The 27,009-nt window shown below is 37.8% G+C and overlaps 1 protein-coding gene across 1 annotated transcript; it reads left to right on the forward strand.

Moving 5' to 3' along the window:
• The first annotated feature begins 12,587 nt into the window (after positions 1–12,587).
• LOC101699342 (olfactory receptor 5T18-like) lies at positions 12,588–13,575 on the forward strand. The gene has a single exon (XM_021248340.2). It carries the CDS (start codon positions 12,874–12,876, stop codon positions 13,573–13,575), a length of 702 nt encoding a protein of 233 aa, XP_021103999.2. The 5' UTR covers positions 12,588–12,873.
• The last annotated feature ends 13,434 nt before the right edge of the window (positions 13,576–27,009 follow it).

Genomic DNA, 27,009 nt, shown 5'->3' on the forward strand with positions numbered 1-27,009 from the left:
GGTATCTTATTACCGGAATCTTCCCATTTAAATTGCTGACTTTCCACTATTGTCTATGAGATGTTTCCACCTGCTCTCAGATTTCCCTGTCTTAGGGCTCACAAAGATGGAATACTCACCCTGGGTTCCACTCAGAATCCATAGAATGAGTTTCCTTAGAGCTCTCAGGTTTTCACATGGAACAGTCACATTCTCAGTATAACGCAAAGTGAGAGAAGCAGTGGGAAAATTGTTGAACAGACTTTCTTCATTAGCAAAACACAGAATAAATTAGACTTACATTTCAGTTTGACCACTGGGGTAGCCTGCCTGCCTGAAGCATATCAAGCATACAAGACTTTTGGCTCCCTCCTCAGTGCTTACGGGACAGTGATGGACAGGTTTTATATGACATTAAAATTGCATGCTGATGATACTGTACTCACCAAACCCCAATACTCTGTAAAATGCTGAAAATTAGATCGGCATCTATTTGTCTATGGACAGGGGAGAAATGCAGTTAACATTTTCACAGGCAGTCCTTGTGACCTTTTTGATTGAACATGTTTGTGGTACATAATGATTGGATTCATCAGGGGGAGCTGGTACCCATGAATTTTATGATAATAATTTTCTAGCAAACAATGATGCCTCCGTTCTTTGCTATGGAGCAAACAGCTGGTTTATGAATTCATAAAATATCCTTCATTCCAGATCATGTCTCAATACAGCAATTCCCTAAATCACTCTTGCGAACTGGAAGGAGTTGTCCACAGTAAGTTTGGTTTCCAATACTTCATCCAAGATGCTCACAGCACAGACCTTTTGGGCAGCTAACAGTTTAGGGAATTAGATCCGAATGCATTTGGTGTCTCTGATTTCACATTGACAGATTATAGATAAAAATACAGATCTCAGAATTTTTAACACAACATGAACAATCTGGAAAAGCAAAGAAAAATCAGGCCCTCAGTTCTCAAAATATGAAAACACAGATCACTGGCCATATGACAAACAATGAGCTCAAAACCAGAAAATCCTCTACAGCAGCTGCCATGCTATCACTCGTCAAAGGGTGAGAATTGTGTGTATTTTACCCCATGGAATCGGCACAGCACCTCCAAACTCCTGGCTCAGCAGGGCTGGACTGATGAGAAAGCTGCGGCCCAGGCACACACAGAATGGGGCGGAGTCACACAGTCAGTCACGGAGCCATGGTTCAAGCCAGGATTCGGCCCCCGCTTGCTGCATTTTCACGTCGCCACTCTGCACACTCATTGCGGTGAGCTGACATTGAGAAGCCATCCCCCAGAAACAGCAGAAAACCACACTTGCTCATGTTTAAATTCATTTACAAAGCAATCAAGCTTAGAAGACTGAAATTTTTAAAAGTAAGCTGAACAGCCTCTTCTATCAATTTTCTAACTGGGAAATAAATGTAAATTTTAAATCTTTTAATAGGAAAAAATCCAAAAATGTCATGGAACCAATTCCTCAGGTAGACATTTTAAATCAATTTAATATGGTCTACATTTCGTCACTTGTACCAATTATATGTATAATTCTTCAATTCTATTCCCTTCTTCTGACCATTATCCTTTCTCAAGTCAATTAAAGCAAACTCTTAAATCACAGATCTAGTCACTGATATTTTCAGGGAATTCTCCCCATTTTCTCTGCTGTGTTCCAGGAAACAAAAGAGATTCAGTTTGCAATAGAATCTCAAGTTAAGTCCTTTGTCTTAGACTAAAATATTAAGGCATACATTGTAGTTTCAAATTCAACACTATAGCATCTAAATGTTTCACAAGTTGTCCTTTCACTTACCGTCAGAACTGAACTGCTCACCAACTGAATGGTGGATAAGGCAGTAGACATTGTTTTCTTTTATTAGGTCCTTGTGCTCTGGTAGAGGTCCACAGGGGAGCTCCAAGGAGAATACACTCCAACTCTCCCCTGGGGAGAAACCTAACAATTTAATTTTGTGTTTTCACAGTGACTCAGTGATGTAGAACAATGAATTACATGATCAAAACTTACTGCATGAAAGCATTTTGCCCAGTGATATGAAATGCAAAACAAATATGCACAGAGCTTACAAAGAATCAGTGTCAACCTTGATAATTAACATGTGCCATGTGGATACTAACAGATTTCCTGAAATCTGATTCCTTTTCTTGGAAATATAACCTGTCGAAGGCTCTTGATATCCTGGAAACTTGTATGATTGGGTACTCTGAAAGTATAATTATGATACCATGTAAACATTCCTTAATGATCACTCACTATACTTGTTTAAATATTAAGTTTCTGTAATTTTAAAATACTGTAATGGAAAAGAATAATAAATGGGTCAAGTGAATCCATTTTTGGAAACATTACCCAGTTAGTTACAACAATATAAATATAACTACAATCCTATATACTAAAAGAGTATAATAGAGATTCAACAGTGGTATAAGTTAACCTTTTCAGTTTCTCCTGGGCATTTCTCCACATACAATTCACAGATTTGAACCTAGTTAGAACCAAAAATTTCTAAAAATATTGTGGAAATTAGTTACTTGGGTGGTCTGAAAATGATACAGTAAGCCACAGACACTAGACAATGTTTGTAAAAAATAAACTAAGTCTGAAGTGTTAAATATTGGCAAAAAGACACAATCTCATTAAAGCCTATGATAAAATATTTACAAGATATCTCACAAGAGAAGAAAGATATCAAATAAGCATGTAGAAGCTCAGCCACATCAGAGGTCATAAAGGAAATGCAAATGAAGACCACTGTTACCTCCTACAGCCCTGTTACAGTGCTCGAAATTCAGAACGCAGTAAACAACAAATGCAGGCGAGGTTGTGTAGCACAAGGCAGGCTCACTGGGGGTGGCGGGAGTGCTGGGGACATGGCCACGTGACCACTCATCCTGGAAGTTTCTTTCCACGTGAAATACACTCTTACTAAAATGCCAGCCAGCTCACATACGCCATGTTATATATAGATCTCAAGGAGCTGAAAAAGTATTTCTACACAAAATTCTGCACACTCATGCTCACAGCAGCTTTATTTCTATTTGCCAATATTTGCAAGCAATCAAGAAAGCCTTCAGAGAGGGATTAGATTCATAACCTTTGGATTGAAGAAATGCAATATCAAAATCAGCCAAGAAATGCAGGAAGTTCTAATGTGTATATTTCAGGGAAGAAACCAATAAATAAACATTAGCAAAGAAATATAAGTAAAAGTACATTTACAAAATGGAAGACTCATCAATGGTTTATGGTTAAACATTATAGTTAGACACCAAAGTTTTGCTAAGTGGAAGACACCAAACTCACAATGTTTCCTCCAATGTGCTGGCATTTGTATCTCATTCTGCACATGGCAGCATTCTAACAGTGAAAAAATGCAATACAATTACAAATAAAATTAGTAAGTGACAGAAGCACAGGGCAAAAGGAACTGATCCACTACAAACTAGAAACTTGAGAAATTTTTAGGATGATAGAAGTATTTTAGGTTTATTTACTTATGTACTTGGATATGTTTATCAAAGTTCTTATAAGTGACACTTATAGACAAGGATTTTTGAATTTAAGATTCCAATCCCTGATTTTGAAAAGGTCTCAATGACTTCTATGTTTATTATTGCTCTGAAGGGCATTACTTTTGCAGGGGTGCCCATGACTAGGAGATAAATAAAGGAGTTTCCTGGGAGAACTGGGGACATTCTGACTCTTGGTCTAGGGATTATTCTCAAGCTTATTATTCTCAAGCTTTACAGTTTGTAAAATTTCACCACACTGTACATTTATGATACATATGAATGAAGTATATTGCAATATTTCCATACATTCATAGACTGCATAATGTTTCAATTGGGTTAAATATATCTGTCACATCAAACCTGTATCATTTCTTTGTGTTGAAAACGTTCAAAATTGTTTCTTCTAGATTTTTCTGAAAGTTACAGTACAGCACTTTAATGTAGTCACACTCTACCTGTGTAAAGCATAACCAAATTTCTTATTCCTAACTGTAAATTAGTAGCCTTTGATCCAGATTTACTCCTCCCTCCTTTAGATGTACACAAACCAGCAGTATTCCTAGATCACAGGGAAGTTGTAGTTTTAACTTTTGAGGAATATCCATAGAGGTTTCCGTAATTCCGTACTAATTTTCATTCTCCATGTCCTTTTCAGCATTTATTATCTTTGCATTACACCAACAGGAACTCTTACTGGAGAGAGGTAATATCTCATTCTGGTTAGGATTGGCATTTCCTTGATGGCAATGATGTTGAGCATATTGTCACACAACTGTCAGCCATTCCAGTATTTTCTTTTCACAAAGTCTATGTAGATCTCTTGTCCCTCTTGTTTTCTTTTTTGCTATTGAGACTTGGGATTTCTTATGTACTCGGAATACCCATCTCTTCTCTGATGTACAGTTTGTGAACATTTTTTCCTTTTCCTTATGGCATCCCTTCATTCTGTTGTTTTCTTTGCTGAGGAAATGATCCAATTTATCTATTTTTGATTTTTACCCTGTGATTTTGGTATCTTGTCCAAAAGTCCTCATGCATTGCATTGTCAGGAAGCATTTCATTCATGACTCCTTTTGTGCTTTTATAGTTCTGGGTACTACGTGTAAGTCTCTAATCCATCCCATTAGTTTTTGTGATTGGTGACAGGAAGGAACCCCTTTCTTTCCTCTGCATGTGGAGTTACAATTTTCATAGCAACTACTATGGAATGGACTGCCCATTCTCCAATGCATGGGTGTAACAACATATGTACAAAAAAATTGACTATAGATTTGTTAGTTTATTATAGAAACTTGCTTGCTTCTGTTTTCTTTTCAATGTTAATACCATGCTGTTTTAGATATGACAACTTTGTAGTATATTTTAAAGCCAGGTTGGGCAGGACTTTCTGCTTTGTTCATTTTGGTCAGGTTGGCTTTGGCTTTGTGATAGCTTTGGGGTGAGTTTTGCATATATTTTTTAGGATTTTTTCCTTATTATGTGAAGACCTTCTTTGTCATTTGGATAGAAATTATAGTGAATCTGAAGACCTGTTTTCAGTAGTATGTTTCTTAATCAGTGTTGATTATTCCAATGCACAGACATGAAGTGGATTTTCACTGTGACCTCTTTCATTTCTTTCATCAATAATTTATCATTATAGTTGTAATTATCTTCAGGTTTTGTTTAAATTTATTCTTAGATTATTCATGTAGCTATTGTAAGTGTGATTGTGTCCTTGACTTTTATTTCAGATAATTCGCTCCTGAGAAAAGCAATGCTACTGATTTATGTATGTTGATTTTATATCCTGCATCTATACTAAATTCATTTATTTGTTCTAGTAGCTTTTTATGGGATTTGAGGATTTTATACGATATGATACCACCATCTGCCAACAATGACATTTTTACCTTTTCTTTCCAAATTTGGATTCTGTTTATCTCCTTTTCTTTTCTATGTGCTCTGCATAAGGCTGCTACTGCTATGTTGATTAAAAAAAATGCAAGTGAGCCTATTCGTCTTGTTTCAGATCTTAGAGAGAACATGTTCAGCTTTGCTTCCCCTTCATTATAATGTAAACTGTTGGTGTACTTTAAATGACCTTCATTACATTAAGATATCTTCCTCTTATAAACAATATTATCAACATTTTTATGATGAAGAAATTTTGAATTTTGTCAAATTTTTTCTTTGGAAAAATGACCATATGTTTTTTGTCCTTCATTCAGTTAATGTGGTGTACCATATTTATTTGCTTATATTATATCATCCTTGCATCATTCAAATGAATTCCACTTTATTATAGCCAATCACCTTTTTAATGTCCTTTTGGATGGAATTTGTTAGTATTTTGTTGAAGATTTTTTCAGCTTCTCTTTATGAAATGTTTTCGTGGAGATACTGGATTAAAGAGAGGTTTTGGTTTGAGCAGATTTTTGTTGCTTGACTTGTCTATTTTATTTATTTTTCTCTTATTATTTGATTCAGTTTGTTGCATCTTGTAGGGAAAAGGGAATGGGGACATTACTAGAAAGCCTAGAGCACGTCCTACTCTCCTGTGAGCCATGACAGCACAAGGTGAATTAATTTGTTATACAGGAAAGATAGAAAAAATGAGACTTTCAGAAGAAGCTGAGCTTTGGGCATGATCAATGCTGCTCCGGGCAGGAAAGATGAAAGCCCGGAGCTTGACACACCTTTATTCAGTACATCTGAAGAAACAAGTGTAACAGATGACTGGGACAGGAAGTTCAATACATCAGGAGAAACAAATGTAACAGATGACTCAGGACAGTGAGTTCAGTAGATGGGGAGAAACAAATGAAAGAAATGCCTGAGGGGGTGTGGAAATCCTAGATCAATGAGGAACTATGCAGATGAAGATCTTCTTCCCCCCAGCGTGTCTTCAGCTGGTGTAGTCTTGTCCTGGAGCATCACAGCATCACCGGACCATAGAGGTCTTAGCTGTGACCAGAGGCCAAACTGGAGTTTGGTCTAAAAATCCCTTAGCTGGGCTGTAGGCAGGAGGACTAGGCCTAATAAAATGATTTTCCCCCCAAATCATGTAGAATTTCTCCCCACAACACCTGAGTATACATTTATGTGTCTGGCTTATTTTGTTGTCTACTCATTTTGAAGTGAGGTCCACTCTTTAGAAATCTCATCTTAAATGCTTCAGTGCTTCATTATGTTTTGGGCTCCAGTTTCTCATCTTCCCTGAGGTGTATCATGCAACCTTCCTGAAATAGGTCTAAACCTCAGTATGATATTTTATCTTCTTCTCATATTTGCTTCTCTTCCTGATGTTGTTACTACCTGATATTATTTTCCAATTTTGCTTACACAGAGTGAAAGCTCAAATGAGCTTCTGATTAAAATATATATACAACTTTGCAAATCATTTCACTACCCTGAACTTTGAATTGCATGTGATACAAAAATTCAAATTCCCAATCTTTGCAGCTTTTCTAACATCCAGTGTTTCTGGGGAAGAAATCTTTCTGCAGCTCCTTTCCTGCAAGTGTTCAGCTCATCGTGATGCCATAGGCGCTTGAGTGTGTTTGCCTACTGGTCTGCTTCTACGTGATTACTGTGTGTGACTGAACAGATGGATGGATGCACACATACATACACCTACTATACTTCACCTGGGTGAACTTTAGTATACAGTCACAAAATTATGTCTGCTGAAGTCAGTTTTAAAGTTCATGCTGCCTCCTTACATACAGCATTTTGGGTTTTCTAACTACTTGAGGCATAATCCCCCAATTACCCAATTTTTCACATTAATTGCTTCAAAGACAGCAGTTTATAATTTGAGCAGAATTAAAGTAACATGCATTGGAATAGTTGTAACTCATGCACTCAGTCCCATATGTGAAACAAGTGGTGGCATGACGTTACTATAGTTTGCCAAAAGTACTTACTTGTTGTAATATAAAATTGCTTATACGGTCACTTTGAGGTATTTGAACTTCAAGGAAGTGAAATTATAACCTAACATCAAAGCCATGTTATATTTTTTCTGCATTAAGATATTGTAGCAAAATTTACAACATTTTAAAACACGTTTTCCAATACATCATTTTAATTAGGTGTCAAATACCGCCATTCATTTGGGGGATTTTAATGCATAGAATCTCATTCCAGGGGCATTTATCCTATTTTTAGGCAGTAAAACACCATGTTGCTATGATAAATTAGAAGGTAATTGGGGCATATTCCCTTGGGAACATCTCCTGTGGGTTTCCTCAACAATTGGGTAAGTGGATACACACAATCTAAATAAGCAATCCATCATAAGTTAAACTGGAATTTGCTGCTCCACAGGTAAGAGAAATATTGAGATCATTTGCAGAATACTTTAGAGAGCTGAAAAGTCAGACTAATTTGTTTTATTGCACATTTTAGCTTTTAAGCACACTGCATAAACTTTTTATTATTGCTTATTGCATAAGTGAATAGACTATTCATTTATTTCTGATTTATACAAATTCCTCTGTAAATGTATAAAACTAAAACTTCCTACTAAATGAAGAAAATAAAAAATTTTCATTTTATGTCTGTGAGAATAAATAAGGATGGTCTAAATCAAGAATATGCTTTCATTTTCCTAATGGAAGGAGACATTTCACCTCAAATTATTAACAAGCAGGAGTCTCCACAAGGAAGGTAAGAATACATTCAACCTGTTAACTGTCGAGAAGGAAATATTTTGCTATAAAAACAATGAGAATCAATCATCCTTTCACTAGAAGCCAATTTGGATTACTGTGCATTTCTAATCATTTCCTAGTCAATGTTTTTTTAAAAACTCCATGCATATTAAGGACCCAAGTTCAATCCCTGGTACCAAAAAAAAAAAAAGACTTGTGCTTTGACTCACTGCCCTGAGTATGTTGGGATTTGGATGTATAACTTACAAAACGAAGCTCTGGTCTAGCAAGACACAGAGTAAGGACACTGAAACATGTGTGCACTATGAGACATGTAGGGTTAAATCTTGTCTCTTTCACTTATAGGCTACAGAGTGGAAATAAATTAGTGCACAAGAAGTTTTTCTCCTCTAGCAAATACTCCACAGCTGTAACATTTTCTCTCCCCTTTGCAAACTCAGTGCTTAAATGAACCCAAAATATTTGCAGTTTCCTGCCTATTCTAATTGTGTGTGGGCATGTGGTTTCTCACTGGTTTTAACAGTTAGTCCTATGTTATTAGATTCTTCAAGAGTCAGAGTCATTGTGTCAGAGACATTGTGTCAAAATATGAGAGTCCTATCAATATGTGCTCACACTGACTGAGCCATATTTTTCTTATCACTCAGTGGAAATGCCTCTCAAGAGCAGTTTAGCTAACTTCTCCATTGTAGTTTTCAACTAATTCACTTAAAGTAAAACTAAGCACACTGTAACAAAACAAATGGAATTGTGGTATTGTCTGTATTTATTTATTTATTTATTTATTTATTTTTTTGGTACCGGGGATCGAACTCTGGTCCTTGAGCTTGCGCAGCAGGCAGCAAAACCGCTGAGCTAAATCCCCGGCCTTTGTCTGTATTTTTTATGTCAACATATCACACAATTAACAATATTACTTTGTGTTAAAGAATAATTCAGAAATATAGAAAAGTGGCAGAGAAAATAATCATAATGAAACTATTACTTGAAGAATTTTTTGGATAATTAGGATTATTAGGATAATATTTGTATATTAATATTCACAACATGTGTTTTTTGCAGCTAAAAACTTTAATATCTGTCTCAAGGTTCTTGTCACATTTTCTTTTTTGTCACATACTTTTTCAATCATTTAGTAATAATGTTCATTTTGTGATTCAATATCTGAAAATTTTAGTTGAAATATATGATGATATCATCTCAAGTACATGATCATTATACATTTCTAGCCCTAACATTAAAATAAATTGTGCTACACATTTAATTAGTTCATCTGGCTTTACAACATTGCGTCGCTGTTTTATTGAACGCTGTTGCTCTTTTAAACATAAATAAAATTGAAGAGTCAACGCAATATGGCATGTGGGTTTCAGTTATGAAGGTGGGTCATGATCACATCCTTTTAGATTCCACATTTCATTGCACTTGAACCATAGATGTTATTGAACTGATGGTAAAAACTGTATTGAGTTTCACATTTTCTTGTGACTTCTACTCGAACTAAATATAGATGTATTTCACCATATTCATCAAAGTTATATTTTATTTCTTTTACTTCTGCTTTATTTCATCTACATAAACATCCATTAGTCAGGTAGTTAAATCTCTCAAAATCAGATTACCAATAGGCCACAAAACACACACAAACACACAAAAACATGAACACATATCTGTGTGCCCAGAAATGACACAATTGACTCCATATTTTCATCACCCACACTAAGTGAGAGCTTTATAATATGTGCTTTCTTGTTTGAAATATAGTACAATGATTACATTTCCATTCTTCTCAGCTCTCCTACTCCCATTTCCTCTGTCCAATTTCACAGAACCACTCTTCCTACAGTATTTTATCATTTTTACATATCTTTTTGTAAAATATATTTGCCATAATATGATAGGAAAAATAAAGTATACATATATATATATCTGTACATGGGAATATATAAAACTGATTTTAAGTGGTTTTTATATTAAATCAGTGAAACTATGATGTTAACATCATTTTCAATGGTTTTTAAAAATCTCATATAACAATAAAGTGTTGAGATTTAATTTTCTTGACTGCTAAATATTTATTTCCAGCACTTCAACAAGATAGGAATTTGTTTCCAAATCAGTTGTCTCCAACACAATCCAGAAAGCAGTTCATGTATTTTTATTCTTCATCCTGCTCACATTTTATAATAATGAATGTGGTCTATATATCTGGATCACACATAGTAATTTTCAGTCCATCCACATCCTACGAATAATTTCCAGTTAAGTAGATAGCACAAAAATGTTTCAATATTGGATATACCCATTACTATCCATAAAAATAATTTGAGGAAATTTAGTTTAATATCTGTAGCAGCAATAATATTGCAAGGCAACTCAAGTTTTGTAAATTCAGAAGAAACAGTCACATGCCATTGTAGTGAGGTTGAACACTGATGAAAGAGAATTATACTACTCACACAACTGGATGTTGCCATAGAAGTAAGTTGTCCCCCTAACTCACTACACATATGACTTCACGTAGATACATGTGATTCATGTCAACAGATTTGGTAATGAATCCTTAAATAAGAGAAACAAATCAAAAAATGAAACACAAGCAGAAAATGAAAAAAGTAAATGAATTGACTCTATTAAAGTTAAACAGCAACAACTTTTGTTATTGCTCTGATCTGAATGTGGCACTCTGATTTTCATGTGGTGGAAATGGAATCACATGTTGATACACATATTGAGTGTATTTAAGTTTGTGCAAGTGAGAAAAAACTAGGGTTAAATGAGGTCATGAGAATGTGCACCCAAGAAGGGTAGTCATGTTTTAAGTTGTTGTGTTTGTGATACATAATAATCACATTTGTTTGGGCGAAGTGGCCCCTATAAATTGTATCTTGATCATTTTTATTGTCCTTTATCCACCACCCTCCCTTCTCTCCCTTCCTCTTCCCCTTGGTCATCTCAAAATTTTACCTGTCTGTTTCCTCCGTTGCATTTTATTCTTTAAATTATTTGTTCCTTAGGTTTCTCATGTAAAAGGAACCATGCAGTCCTTAACTTTATGTCTCACTCCATTTAACATTATGGTCTCAGCATCATTCAGTTTCCTACAAATGACATGAATATATTTTCTCTTCTGGAAGAGTACAATTCTATTTGGTGTGTGTACCATATTTTTATGTCTATCTCCATTAAGGGGCATCTAGGCTGTTTCTGTTGTTGAACTCTTGTGAATTCTGCTGCTGTAAACATGTATATGCATTGATTACTACAGCATGATGACTTTTAATTAATTATTAATTTATTTATTTATTTTGGTACCAGGGATCGAACTCAGGACCTTGCACTTGCAAGGCAGGTGGCGGTACCACTGAGGTAAATCCCTGGCTGAGTGTGATGATTTTAAATCTTTTGAGAAAATATCTGGGAGTGAAATAGCTGAATCACATGCAATATCTACTGTTAATTTTTGAAGAGTCTCCATTCCGATTTCCATGGTGGTTTTACTACCTTCCATGTTGACCAACAGTGTAGCAAGTTCCTTATTCCACATAGCCTTGCCAGTATCTTTACTTTTAGTGTTCTTGTTGATGACCATTCTCACTGGAGTAAGATAGAATCAAAGAGTTGTTTTGATTTTCCTTTCCCTAATGCCGTAAGATGATTTTTTAATGTACTTATTGGCCATTTGAACTTCTAGTTTTGAAAAGTGTCTCTTCATTTCATTCATTCATTTTCGATTGGAGCATTTATTTTTTGTGTTTCAACTGTTCGGTGCTATTTATATATTCTAGATATTAATCTATTTCAGAGGAAGAGCAGGCAAAGTATCCCATTCTGTATGTGGTACCTTCACTCTGTCGATTGTATCTTCTTTTGTGCTGAAGATTTTCAACCCTGACTCTTAGTAGTATTTCTTTTGTGATGGGAATTCTGTTATCATTTTTGACTCAGAAAACATACAAAAATAATGGTATACAACTTTACACAGAAATGGTTTTATGAAGAAATCCACCATGAATTTTGAAGTGTGGGAAGTACATGAAGAACTGATAAGCTTATGCATTTTTAATGTTAAGACAAACTGGATTAATTATTGTTTGAAACAGTTCTGGTGTTTCTTATAATGACAATCATGGAAATTAATATTATGCTCTAAATTTCCACTCCTTGATATATAATCACCAAACTTTAAGATACAAAGTGCATAAGTAGAGGTACTTGAAGTACTAATCACAGCAGAGTAAACACCTATAACCTTCTTTGAGTCTCCATCAGTAGCACGGTACCTTGTTAGTGGCTCCTGATCAACTGGTTGGACATCACACATTGCCAAGAAATAATTATAAAGCCATAGATCATATTCTTTCAGCTAACAGTATTGTTTATTGTTCATTATTTTCATAGTACCATGAACGGTAATCTTCTGAAAATCTTCAAGTCTACTGTAGGCGATTTCAGCATGAAGAATATCACTGAAGTCACTGTATTTGTACTCACAGGGCTCACAGACAGTCCTGACCTGCAGACCATCCTCTTTTGCTTGTTTCTCACAATTTACCTTTTCACCCTCGTTGGAAATATAGGACTGATTGTGTTGGTCATTGAGGATTCCCGGCTGCACAACCCAATGTACTATTTTTCTCAGCGTGTTGTCTTCTGTGGATGCCTGCTATCCCTCAGATATCGTCCCAAAAATGTTAGCAGGTTTGGTGACTCAGAATAAAATGATCCCATTCTATGGATGTGTGACACAGTCATTTTTTGCTGTTAGTTTGGGGACCACAGAATGCTTTCTCCTGGCGGCAATGGCTTATGACCGGTATGAAGCCGTCTACAACCCCCTGCTGTATTCCGTGAGCATGACGCCCAGGGTCTACGTGCCGCTCAACATCGCCTCCTATGTTGGGGGGATTCTTCACACTATTGTGCACACGGGGGCCACTTTCAGCCTCTCCTTCTGTGGGTCCAATGAAATTAGACATATCTTTTGTGATATCCCTCCTCTCCTCACTATTTCCTGTTCTGACACTCATATCAACGAGCTTCTACTCTTGCTTTTTGTGAACTCCATTGAGGTGGTCACCATCCTGGTTGTCCTCATCTCCTATGGCTTCATCCTGCTGGCCATTCTGAGGATGCGTTCTGCTGAAGGGAGGAGAAAAGTGTTCTCCTCATGTGGCTCCCACCTAGCTGGAGTGTCCATTTATCACGGGACAATCCTCTTCGTGTACGTGAGGCCGAGTTCCAGCTACGCCTTGGAGCACGACATGGTGGTGTCCATATTTTACACCATCATCATTCCCATGCTGAATCCTGTCATCTACAGTTTGAGGAACAAAGATGTGAAAAGGGCAATGAAAAAGTTTTCAGGAAAATTGTGTATAAATGTAAAATGACTCTTTAACATCAAGCATTACATTTGAAAAATCTGTGTATCTACTTTTTCACAATTCTCTGGGTGTGTTAGCTCTCGAGTTCATGAGTTCATTTAATTCATCACTTCCCTTTCAATCCTTTGTACAAGATTTCAATTTAATTTAATTTAATTAGCACATGTTTGTAATACATAATACTAACATTCATCTTAGGGAGTAAATGCATGTACTTAACACATCTTTCTTGATTCCTTTTATTCACTTTGTCTTTCCCACCTACATTAATTTTATGTTCATATTTAGATGTATTATAGAGGCAAAATAGAGAGTGACATTTAGTGTTTCTAGAACATGTTAATTTATTATTTTTAAATCAGTTGGTCACACACAGTCATGGATTTTTCTCTACTTACTATTGAGTATTTTAAAATGAAGATCATAGTCAACCTTCTACAGTACTTTTCTAAATGTAAAATATCATTTTCTTATTAAACACACACACACATATGCTGGTGTGGCAAATCAGGAGTGGAAATGACCTTTCAGAGACCAGGAGTGCTGGGTAAAATAAGAAAATGTTCATTGCCAAGCAATGACCAGTCTCAGGAAACTGGTGCTTATTGACTGATGTTGAGTTCAGAAAGTTTCTCCCTTATATACCTTTTACAGAGTAAAAAGTTCAAGTAGTGGTCACAGTAGTGGCTTTAAGATTGGGGGCATTACATAAACAATCTCAAGGCTGTTTTCTTATCTCTCCAGGAAGAGGCTGTCTCACATTAGGGGAAAGGTCACCCAGTATTTTTCAAACCAGGACAGGTTGACACAGATGGGGTCTTTGCGGTAGCCTACACAGAGCACAAAAACAACATATACAGATGTGCTAGAGTAATTACTCATTATGTTTGGCAGCTCTTTCCACTTCATTTCCCACTGTTGTTGTATCAAACAGAATCTTCATTGATTTGAACAGGACAAACATAATGGGCCTCTGCTTGCATTGCATTTGATATGATTGTATGGAAAGGACTCTTTATGCTATAAATTTGGAAATCCGATTGATTAATAACAACATTCTTCCCTAGGTAAAGACAAGTTTCCCCATACTTAGCAGTCAGTAAATCGAGGGGCCTTCTATTTTGTAGCACTACATCTGCCAGCGAGTCAACCTGTCCTTTTAGTTATTTAGGTATAACTATTTTAAGTGGGTTACACTCTTTCTTTACAAGTATGGCAATGTGGGGATTGTGTATTCTTTCCCAGTTAAGCCTGTTGTTGGAACTTTCTTTGAAACTTTCTAGCTATTCTCGTTTGCCCTTCTGACCTCATTGTACAGTACTGCTATTTCCTATTATGTCCTCCACAATCTATCACTCCCGGCCAGTCATAGTGCTGGTGTGGGCATCCATCAAATGTAATGGGCAGGGGATGCCTTTTGGGTTCCCATTTAATTACCTTAGTTTGGTTTGGGCATCACACTTTGAATCTTTAGGCTTGTACATACTCAGTTTAAAGTTCCAATGTCCTTAAAAGGTAAAATAGATAATGTGAAATAGGAATAAAAGGGGCAAAGGGGAAGGGGAAGTGGGAGGTATAGGGGAAAGGAAAAAAGGGAATGGAATTAACATGAGAAAATGGAAAAATGGAAACAAAGTCTTTGTAAACAGGGAGGGATGGAGGGGTTGAAGGGAGGGCAGGGGAAGGGGGAAAAATAAGAACCAAGAGAGATTATGCAAAGGTGCAAACTTCCAATGATGAATGTCATTATATTGTATACCTAAAATGTACCAATGATTAAAATGAATAATTGATAATGTGAAAAAGGAAGAAAAGGTCCAAAGGCATAGGGGAAGTGGGAGGGGCAGGGGAAAGGAAAGAAGGGAAAGGAAAAATGATGAGAAATGGAAAAAATGGAAACAAAGTCTTTGTAAATAGGGAAGGGTGGAGGGGGTGAAGGGAGGGCAGGGGAATGGGGAAAAAATAAGAACCAAGATACATCATGTAAAGGTACAAGGTCCCAATGAGAAATGTAAATGTATAGTATACCTAAAATGTACCAATAAAAGAATTTAAGGGAAAAAAGTAAAGTTCCAATGTCCTATATTTATCTTAAACATATAAGACCACAGAAAGGTGAGATGATACATTAATATGTGACAGCAAGACAGCATTTTTGGCAAGTTCTCCAGTCTTTAGGGGCACTGTACTCAGAGCAACGCCAAAGAGGAACCCAATTATAACTAAACACACAGCAATAATAACAAAACAATAATAAAACTAAACAACAACAATAGTGTGTAGGAAAGTCTCAGTTAGCAAGCCAATACAACTATTTATGAGTTTTTAGCCATATGTCAGCCTGTCAGCAGGGCTTTTGAGAATATTGTCTCCTTTAAGTTTTTCAGCTGTGCATTGACCTTTCAGCTTCAGGAGTGACAGGAGCAGGGCTTTGAGAGCACCGTCTCAGCAGGGTTGCCTTCAGCAGGTTTGCTGGATCCGGCTGCACATCCAGGAGTCTCTTGGATGAAATTCCTTGATTCTTGAATAATGGATCCAAGGCTGGATTTCTGCAACTTTTACTGGTGTGGGAGTTGTCATAACAATAACATAAGGCCCTTTTCAAACTGGGTTGAGGGAGTCCTTTTTCCAATCTTTTACACAAATTTGGTCTCCTGGCTCAAATGAATTGAGCCCCATAATATTTGTGAAGCTGATGAAAAACCTGTCCTAAAGCTTCAAGCTGTTGGTTGAGCATTAGACTTCCTACTTCATGTGTATTGCCCCTAAGGCTTTTAATCAATGGTGGTGGCCTTGCAAACAGGATCTCAAATGGGGAAAATTTTCCTTTGCTAGGCATATTTCTAATTTTCATCAAGGCAAAGGGTAAAAGATTTACCCAAGGGGCCTAGGTCTCTAAGTAATATTTGGTGAGAGCTAACTTTATGATTCTGTTCATCCTTTCTACGTTTCCTGAACTTTGTGGACAGTAGGCGACATGCAAGTTCCATTTTATCATTAGCAACTTAGCCAATTTTTGGACTATTTCTGCTACGAAAGCTGGACTATTGTCACTGCCGATGGTCAGAGGGAGTCCATATCTTGGAATGATTTCTCTTAGAAGGACCCTGTATACTTCTTGGGCCTTTTCTGTCTTAGTGGGGAAAGCTTCAACCCACCCTGAGTCGGTACAGATTAAGACTAATAGATATCGGTAGCCTTTGCATGGCTTCACTTCTGTGAAGTCTATTTGTATATCTTCAAAAGGAGAGCTTCCAATGTGTTGGATTCCAGGCTGTGGCCGAGGCTTTTGGCTGGGCTCTACTCTGTCGCAGGTGCTACATCTTCAGCAGACAAGGGCACAAAGTGTGGAGAGTTGAGAAATGTAGTAGCCGCCAGTTGTTGTATTCTCCTTTATGGGCTTTTTGACTCTGTGCTCATTCATCTTCCCCACCTGAGTAGTGCGAGTTAGCCTCTCTGGATTCCTCTTGGGTGTTCTGTACGTTCCCTATAAATTCTGTGCCGGAGTTGGCTGCCTTTTTGGCTGTCTCATCTGCCTTTGAGTTCCCAAGAGTAATGGAATCTTTTACTTTCTCATGACCTCTGCAATGGATGACAGCTATCTTCAGAGGCTCCTAAACTGCATCAAGGAGCTGCAGGATTTCTTTTTTTATTTTTAACTTGTTTTCCTTCTGTCGTAAGCAATCCTCTCTCTTTGTACAGCATGCCATGGACATGTATAGTAGCAAAAGCATATATGGAATCAGTGTATATATATATTGACTTTTTTCCCTTTGGGCCATCTGAGTGCCTGAATCGATGCCCATAGTTCGGCCCTTTGTGACGACCATCCAGCGGGTAGCAGACCGGCTAGGAGCACATACTACTGCCTATCTGGAGCAGTGGATTCCCTCCCTAACTGAGCTACTCCCATCTGTAAAAAGGGTATACTCTGAGTCAGTCAGGGGAGTCATCTGAAGGTCTGGTTGGCTAGCACAGGCTTCATCAGCAGTCATCAGGCAGTCGTGATCAGGTGGACCCATTTCAGAGGGCAGGTAAGTTGCAGGATTCAGAGCTTTTACAGCCATGATGGCCAGGTGAGGATTCTCACACAGCACTGCCTGGAATTGAGTGATGTGGCTTTTGGAGAGCCAGTTCTGGCCTTTACTATTTAATAACTCCATTACTGAATGAGAAGTATATATAGTAAGTTCTTGCCCTAAAGTCAGCTTGTCAGCTTCCTTTATTAATGTGATGGCAACAGCTGCAGCATGTAAACAGGGAGGTCCTTCTCTTGCCATGAGGTCAAAGACTCTTCAGAGGTAAGCAACAGGTCTCTCCCAAGGGCTCATCCTCTGAGTTAAGACCCATAAGGCAACATGATTTTTCTCATCTATAAACAGGTTGAAGGGTCTGGTAACATCTGGGATGCTGATGACAGGGATTTTACTTAAAGCCTTTTTAATCTTCTGAAGGACAAATCTTGTTCAATATTCTATTCTAAGTTGGAATGTTCCTTTTCCTTGCCTTTCAGCATTTCATATAACAGCTTTGTTTTTTCTGCAAACCCTGCAACCCAGATTCTGCAGAATCCCACCATCCCAAGGAACTCTCAGAGCTTCTTCTTGGTTGTAGGTCTTGGTAGAAAATAAATGACTTATTTTTTCTCTGGACCTAGGCTCCTTTGTTCTTTCTCTAAATCAAATCCCAAATATCACACTTTGGTCTGACAGATTTGTGCTTTTTCCCATGAAACTTTATATCCGGGATCTTGCAGGAACTTGAGCCTTCCCAACAATCTGTCTTTGACTCACTACAAAGAAGGAGGTCATCTACATATTGTAAAAAGCAGCAATTGTATTGAGCATGTGGGACATAGTTTAAGTCTGAAGCTAATGCCTCACCAAATAAAGCAGGAGCAGTTTTGAATCCCTGTGGTAGTCAAATCCAGGGCAGCTGTCCTTTTCATCCTGTTTCTGGATCTTCCCATTTGAAGGCAAAAAGTGGCTGGCTCACTGAGGCAATTTGAAGGCAAAAGAATGCATCTTTTAAATCTAGGCATTTGAACCATTTCGCTTTCACAGGAATCACATTGAGGAGGGTGTAAGGGTTAGGAATGGCCGGGTGTAAGGTAACAGTGGCCTGGTTAATGGCTCTCAAGTCTTGTATGGGTCTGTAGTCCCCATTAGGCTTTTTCACTGGGAGGAGAGGAGTATTCCAAGGTGATTGACATTCTATAAGGAGCCCATTTCAAAAAATCTATTTATGTGGGGGTGGATTCCTCATCAGACCTCCTGTGCCATTGAGTACTTTCGAAGGGTCACTGGAAGGGCTCTGGGTTTGAGTTCCACCATTATCAGGCATGCCTCCTAGCAAGGCCAGGTGGATTGTCTTCAGCCAAGACTCTTGGGAACAATGTCTTAAGCTTCCCTTGACCCTTTTGTGTCTCTCGGATTTCAGTTTCATCTCCCTCAAACAATCGCCATTCTTCCTCCTGGGGAACTGTGACCAGCAGGACATGGCTGGTGGGGGTAGTGCTCGGGCCCAGACGGGCATCACCAGTGTCCCTATCAAATGTGATAGTGGCTCCCAGCTTAGCGAGAAGGTCTCTCCCCGAGAGTGGAATGGGGCATTCAGGCATATACAAGAACTCGTGGGTCACCTGATGGTCCCCAATTGTACATGTCCTGTGCTGGCAAAAAGTCTTTTTAATGGGAACTCCCGTAGCCCCGGTAACTTGAGTGTATCGAGTACTCAAAGGGGCGACTAACTGAGTCACAACAGAATGTTCTGATCCACTGTCCACCATACAGACAACATTGTGGTCCCCCACTTTGGCTTTGACTAGGGGCTCAGGGGGACTCAGATTCAAGGAGCCCCATCACGCCTATTTGTCCTCCTCTCTGGCCAAAGGGAGGAGAGTGGAAGGGGAGACATCCTCCTCTTCTTGTTGTCTTTTCTCTTTTCTCTTCTTCTGGAGCTTTGGGCATTTGTTCTTATGATGTCCATGTTCTTTACAGTAGGCCCATTGGTCTGGATCCAAATCAGTACATGTTCATCTTTTCAGTGAGTTGTTTTGCACATTAGGCTTCTGGCAGAAGCTCTCGGGTAGATTTTTCTTTTTATTTCTTGGTTCAGGCTGGCCCAGCACTGCTGCTGTTTGGTTCGGTGGTCTGTTTCTTTTCTTTGTTCCGTTTTTTCTTTTTGATCCCTGTTCATGTAGACTTTTCAGGCAATGAGGATCAGCTGGGTGATATTCATCCCTGCCCAGCCTTCTTGTTTTTGAATCTTCTTTGGAATGTCTGCTGCAGCCTGGTTTACAAAAGCGGTGTTGACCATGTGCTGATTTCCAGGGGCTTCTGGGTTGAAGGGTGAATATGTCCTGTAGGCCTCACACAGTCATTTGTAGAACTTTTCTGGGCTTTCATCTTTCTCCTGAATGGTTTCAGCTATCTTAGTCATGTTGTGTGGCCTCTGAGTTCCTGCTTCCATCAAAGGGATGGAATATTTATTATGAATATTATTATTAATATTTATTATGAGGGCTTCACGGTACTTGTTGAGTTTCCCTTGTCCCCCAGCTGTGTTGGGGAACCAGTCAGGCTTATCGTGAGGCAGGTGATCACTTACCCATTGTTCTTCATTAGCTCCATCTTGGAGTACCTGGGCCTTGAGGTATCGTCTCGCCCCATCTATGACTCATCTGCATTCCTCAGTCTCGAGGAGTGCCATCATCAGTCCCTGATAGTCTTCCCAATTTGGACAGTGTGTCCAAAAAATAGAAGTCAGGAGTTTAGTCATCACTTCCGGTTTCTCTGAGAAGGAAGAAGTGTGATTTTTCCAATTCAGCCAATTAGTGGAGCTAGAAGGCTGATGTATGAGGATGGAGGGGCCTCCCGCTGAATTGGGATACTCTCTGAGGGGCATCTGGAGATGCACGGAGCGGAGGCAGTGAGCCACTGAACTGGTGGGGTCTGCATCTGCAGCAGGTGTGGGTGCAGGATCCTGGAGTGGCTGGGTTGAATCAGGCAAGGCTGGGGCTGATGCTGATGCTGCTAAGGCTCGTGCTGGTGCTGCAGGGGCTGGGGCAGTCGGGTAAGGATGGGGAAAGTCTAAATTTTCTCGGTCCAGGTCTGAAAGGACCGTTTTTTTTTTCCGGTATCATCCTCTTTCTGATGGAGGACCAGGTTAGTGATTTTTGCTTCCAGAGTGCACATATGAAGCCAAGGAGGCATTCTGTGGCATAATCTGAGACAGGAATCAATATAGGGAAATTGATCCGGATGTTTCTGTCCAGAGGCGGTGATCTCTTGCCAGATGGACCAGACGAAACCCCCATCTAGGGATCCCTCAGGTGGCCAAGCTGGGGAAAGCTTGGGCCATTCTAAACACAAAAGGTTCTAAGCTTTTGGGGTTTCATCTTAATGCCATAATCCCCAGTAAAACCTTTCTTAAAATTTTTAAACATGCATTCCAAAACAGTAGGAGGAGATGTTCCTGTCCACATGATTGGCTGATCAGAGTGTTGGTGTGTGTGTGGGTACCCTTGTACGGAGATGCAAGAGAGACAAAGGAGGGGGACCAACAGAGACGATCCATACAGGCACCTGTCTGGCTGTGTGACCAGCAGTTTCAGGACTGTCCAGGCATAAGGGTGTATTTATCTCATCATGAGAGCACCCACTTAGCCCTTCCTTAGACCCGTCAACAGAATCATAGATCAGGTCCACTCACATCCATAACCTCAGAGGGATATTTAAGCACAGAGGTGCCCCCTCGCTTTGTCATGTACACAGATGGATCAGCCTATGGTTTTTGCTGTCTGTTTACATTCAGTCTCCCAATCACTCACAGTCATTCAGAGGTTAAACATTCCTGCCCTCCTGGGATGACCCTAATTCAGTCTTCACAAAGTGATAGCAAAATAAAAGGGACACTGAAAAGCCCCAAACAAAGCAGAGGGGACTTCAAAGAGCCCCTACCAAATGGGAATGCGATATTCCCACACAAGGGGTGATCAGGTCCTTCTTTTGACTTGCATCAAGATAAGCAAACTGAATCTTGGGCTTTTCCCAGTCAAAGTCATTCGTTCCCGAATCTCCTGCCTTCTGTTCTGGGTCTGGTCAAGCCGCTGTCCAGGCTGGCTGGGGACTGACAAAATTCTCCCTGGGGCGCCCTTCCCCTTAGAGGAGTCGGAAGGCCAGACTCATGCCAGTAGGGTTCGAGCCCTTGACCAAATGACCAGATGATCTCGCTTCCCAGCCAACGCACCAAATGTTGCGGCAAAGCGGGAGTCGAAATGATCTTTCAGAGACCAGGAGACTTGGGTAAAATAAGAAAGAAGTTTATTGCCAGGCAACGGCCAGCCTCAGGAACCAAGTCCTTATAGATTGACCACTAGTTAAGAAGGTTTCTCCTTTATATATCATTTACAGAGTAAGAAGTTCAAGTGGCCGTTACACAGCTGCGTGGCAAGACAGCAAGGGACCTTTTCATAGCTTGAAGTTTGGGGGCTTACCTAAACAGCTTCAAGGCTATTCTCTTATCATTCCAGGAACCGGCTTCCATATCTGAGGGGAAAGGTCCACACAGTGTTTTTTAGAACAGGGACAAGTTGACACAGACGGGGTTTTGTGATAGCTGGCACAAAAACAGCATGTTTCTGCTATATTGCTATTTTAAGCTGACATACAGTTCATGGACAGATGTGCTACAGTAATTATTTATTCTGTAATGTTTTCAGCTCCTTCCACTTCAGATGGATGGATGGACACATACACATGTACATACATACATCTATTATACTTCACCTGAGTGAATTTTAGTATCCAACATTCACAAAGTCATGTTCCGTGGAGTCAGTTTGAATTTCGTACTGTCTCCATAAATACAGCATTTTGGGTTTCCTTACTACCTGAGCAATAATCCTCAATTAGACTAATTTTTCACTTTATTTGCTAGAAACACGGCAGTTTATAACTTGAGCAGAGTTACAGTAACATGCATTTGAGTCGTTGTACCCCTATGCGCTCTGTCCCGTATGAGAAACAAGTGGTGGTATGACATTACTGTAGTTTGCCAAAAGCACCTACTGGTTGCAACATAAAATTGGTTATATGGTCACCTGGAGGAATTTGAACTTCAGGGAAGTGAAATTATAACCTCACATCAAAGCCGTGTTATATTTTCTCCTGCCTTAAGATTTCTTAGCAAAACTTACAATAGTTTAAAACACATTTTCCAATAATCATTTTAATTAGGTGTCAAATACCTTCATTCATTTGGAGAATTTCAACATGTAGAAAAATTTTCCAGGGGCATTTATCCTATTTTTAGGAAGTAAATCACTCTGTTGTTATGTTAAACTAGAAGTTAATTGGGGCATATTCCCCTTGGAACATCTCCTGTGGGCTTCCTCAACAATTGGGTAAGTGGATATACACAATCTAAATAAGCAATCCATCATAAGTTAAACTGGAATTTGCTGTTCCACAGGTTAGAGAAATATTGAGATCATTTGCAGAATATTTTATAAACCTAAAACATCAGCTCAATTTCTCTTTTGTACACATTTTAGCACACTGTATAAACCCTTCTATTATTGCTTACTGCATAGGTGAATACACTATATTCATCTATATCTGACTCATACAAATTTCTTTGTAAATATATAAAACTAACACTTTCTACTAAACAAAGAAAATATAAAATATTTGTTTTATGTTTGTGAGAATAACCATGGATGATCTAAATCAAAAATATGCTTTCATTTAATGGAAGGAGACATTTCAGTTCAAATTATGAACTATCAGGAATCTGCAAAAAGAAAGCAAGAATACATTCAACCTGTTAACTCTCAGGAAGGAAATATTTTGCTATAAAAAGAAAGACAGCAAAAATCCTTTTACTAGCTGTATAATCAGAAGCAATTTAGATTACTGTGTATTTCATTTTTTTTCTTCTGTTATGGTTTCCTCATTTTTTTTGCTTAAATTCTTTTATTAGTACATTTTAGGTATATAATACATTTACATTTATCATTGGGTGCTTGTACCTGTGCATGACGTATCTTGGTTTTTATTTTTTCCCCATTCCCTCTGATCCCTTCCCTTCCTCGCTTCCCTATTTACAAAGAGTTTGTTTCCATTTTTTTCCTTTTCTCATAATTTTTCCTTTCCCTTCTTTCCTTTCCCCTTCCCCTCCTACTTCCCCTACCCCTTTGGACCTTTTCTTCCTATTTCAAATTATCAATTATTCATTTTAATAATTTTAATCCTTCTTTATACTTTCAGTTTCTCACACTAGAGATACTATTCGGTATTTACACATGTGTCCTATTTATTTCACTTAAGAGCAGGGCCTCAATATACATCTGTTTAGCTATAAATGTCTCTAGTTTCTCATTCTTTATGGCTGAGTAGTGCTCCATTTTATAAAAGAACCACATCTTCTTTATTCAGTTTCCAGTTGATAGGCACTTGGGCTAACTCTTACTGACTGTGCCACTATAAACATGGGTGCACATATATCACTGTGGTATGATTCTTTGAATTCTTTTGGGAAGATACCCAGCAGGGGAATAGCTGGGTCAAATGGGACCTCTAGTCTTAGTTCTTTGAGGTATCTCCATACTGATTTCCACAGTGGTTGCACCAATCTGTACTCCCACCAACAGAGCTAAGAGACAACCTACAATGTGGGAAACATTTTTTAGCAGCTGTATCTCAGAGAAAGGACTATTACCTAGACTATATAAAGAACTGAAAAAAATCAGATTCCCCAAATTCAAAGACCCAGTTCAAAAATGGGCATCTGAAGTGAACAGACATTTCTCAGACAAAGAAGTAAAATTAGCAAATAAACATATGAAAAAATGCTCAGCACCACTGTGTATTTCTAATAGTTTTCTAATAAATGTTTTTTTTCAAAACTCCATGCATATTAAGAATTGTGCTTTGACTTACTGCACTGGGTATGGTGGGATTTGGGTGTATAACTTACAAAACGAAGCTCTGGTCTAACAAGACGCAGAGTCAAGACACTGAAACGTGTGCACTATGAGACATGTAGGGTTAAATCTTGGTTCTGGCACTTGTTAGCTGCATAGGTGAAGTAAATTAGTGTGCGAAACTGTCCACTCCTATACCACATACTCCACAACTGTTACATTTTCTCTCACCTTTGTAAATTTAGTGCTTAAATGCTGAACCCAAAATATTTGCAGTTTCCTGCCTATTCTAATTGTGTTTGAGCACGTGGTTTGTCACTGATTTTAATAGTTAGTCCTATGTTTTTAGATTCTTCAAGAATCAGAGTCATTGTCTCAGAGTCATTGTGTCAAAATATGGGAGTCTTTTCAATATGTGGTCACACTGCCTGAGTCACATTTTTCTTATCACTCAGTAGAAATGCCTCTCAAGAGCAGCTTAGCTGACTTCTCCAACATCATAGTTTTTAACTACTTAATTAGCACAAAGTAATATTAAGCCCACTATAATATACCAGATGGAACTGTGGTAATGTCTGTATTTTTTATGTCAACATATTACACAATTAACAATATTTCTTTTTGTTAAAGTATAATTCAGAAATATGGAAAAGTGGCAGACGAAATAATCATAATGTAAATATTACATGAAGAATTTTTTTGATAATTAGGATTATTAGAATAATATTTTTGTATTCATACTCACAAAATATATGTTTTATGCAACTAGAAAGTTTATTATCTGTCTCAAGGTTCTAGTGACATAGTTTTGCAAAAATTTAGTAATAATACTAATTTTTTGATTCAATATCTGAAAATTTTAGTTAAAATACATGATATCACTTCAAGTATATGGTCCTCATAAATTTTTAACCCAAACTGACATATTAAAATAAATTGTGCTACACATGTAAGTTGTTCACCTGGATATACAACACTCTGCCACTTTTTTATTAAACTTCATTGCTATCTAAAGATGAATAAAATTGAAGAGGCAATGCAAAATGACATGTGGATTTCAGTTATGAAGCTGAATCACGAACACATGCTTTTAGATTCTGCATTTCATAGCACTTGAACCATAGATGTTATGGAACTGATGATAAGAACTGTATTGTTTCAGATTTTCTTGTAACTTCTAATCCAATTAAAAATAGATAGATTTCACTATATTCATCAAAGTTGTATTTTATTTCTTTTGCTTCTGCTTTATGTCATCTACATAAACATCCCTTAGTCAAGTAGTTAAAATTCTCAAAGTAGGGCCAGGGATTTAGCTCAGTGGTTCTGCCACCTGCCTTGCAAGCGCAAGGTCCTGAGTTCAATCCCCGGTACCAAAGAAATAAACAAACAAACAAACAATCAAAACTCTCAAAATAAGATTGCCACTTAGTCACAAAACACACACAAAGACATAAACACATATATTTGTGCACAGAAATGACACTATTGACTCCGTATTTTCATCACCCACTCAAAGCGATAATATTATAATATGTGCTTTCTTATTTTAAAGTAATATGGTACAATGATTAAACTAAATTTTCATTCATCTCAGCTCTCCTACTCCCATTTCCTCTGTCCAATTTAACAGAACCATTATTGCTATAGTATTTTATCATTTTCCATATCTTCTGTAAAATGTATTTGCCATAATATGATAGGATATATAAATGTATACATATATGTCTGAATATGGGTGTATATATATATATATATATATATAACTGATTTTATGTGGTCTTAATATTAAATCAGTGAAACTATGACGTTAACATCATTTTTAAATGGCTTTTAAAAAATCTCAAATAACATTAAATCATTGAGATTTAATTTTCTTGACTGCTAAATATTTATTTCCAGCAATTCAACAAGATAGGAATTTGATTCCTGAATTAATTGTCTGCAACACAATCCAGAATCTAGTTCACGTACTTTTATTCTTCATCCTGCTCACATTTTATAATAATGAATGTGGTCTATATATCTGGATCATACATAGTAATTTTCAGGCCATCCGCATCCCATGAATAATTTCCAATCAACTAGATAGCACAAAAATGTTTCAAGATTGGATATACCCCTAAGTATCCCTCAGAAATAATTTGAGGAAAATTAGGTAAATATCTGTAGCAGCATTAATATTGCAGAGCAACTCGAGTTGTGCAAATTCAAGGAAATCAGTCACATGCCATTGTGGTGAGTTCAAACAGTGATTAAAGAGAATTTACAGTACTCAGACAACTAGATGTTCCCATGCAAATAAGCTGTCCCCCCTCACTATACATATGTCTTCACATAGATACATGTGACTTCATGCCAACAGTTTTGGTAATGAATCCTTAAATAAGGGAAATAAATCAAAAATAAAACACAAGAAACAAATGAAAAAATAAATGATTTGGCTTTAACAAAATTAAAGAGCAGCAACATGTTTTGTGTGTTGCTCTGATCTGAATACAGCACTCTGATGT

Source organism: Heterocephalus glaber, unplaced genomic scaffold, assembly GCF_053883595.1.
Source record: "Heterocephalus glaber isolate CG9 unplaced genomic scaffold, H.glaber_assembly_v1.0 deba00001806, whole genome shotgun sequence".
Lineage (NCBI taxonomy): Eukaryota > Metazoa > Chordata > Mammalia > Rodentia > Bathyergidae > Heterocephalus > Heterocephalus glaber.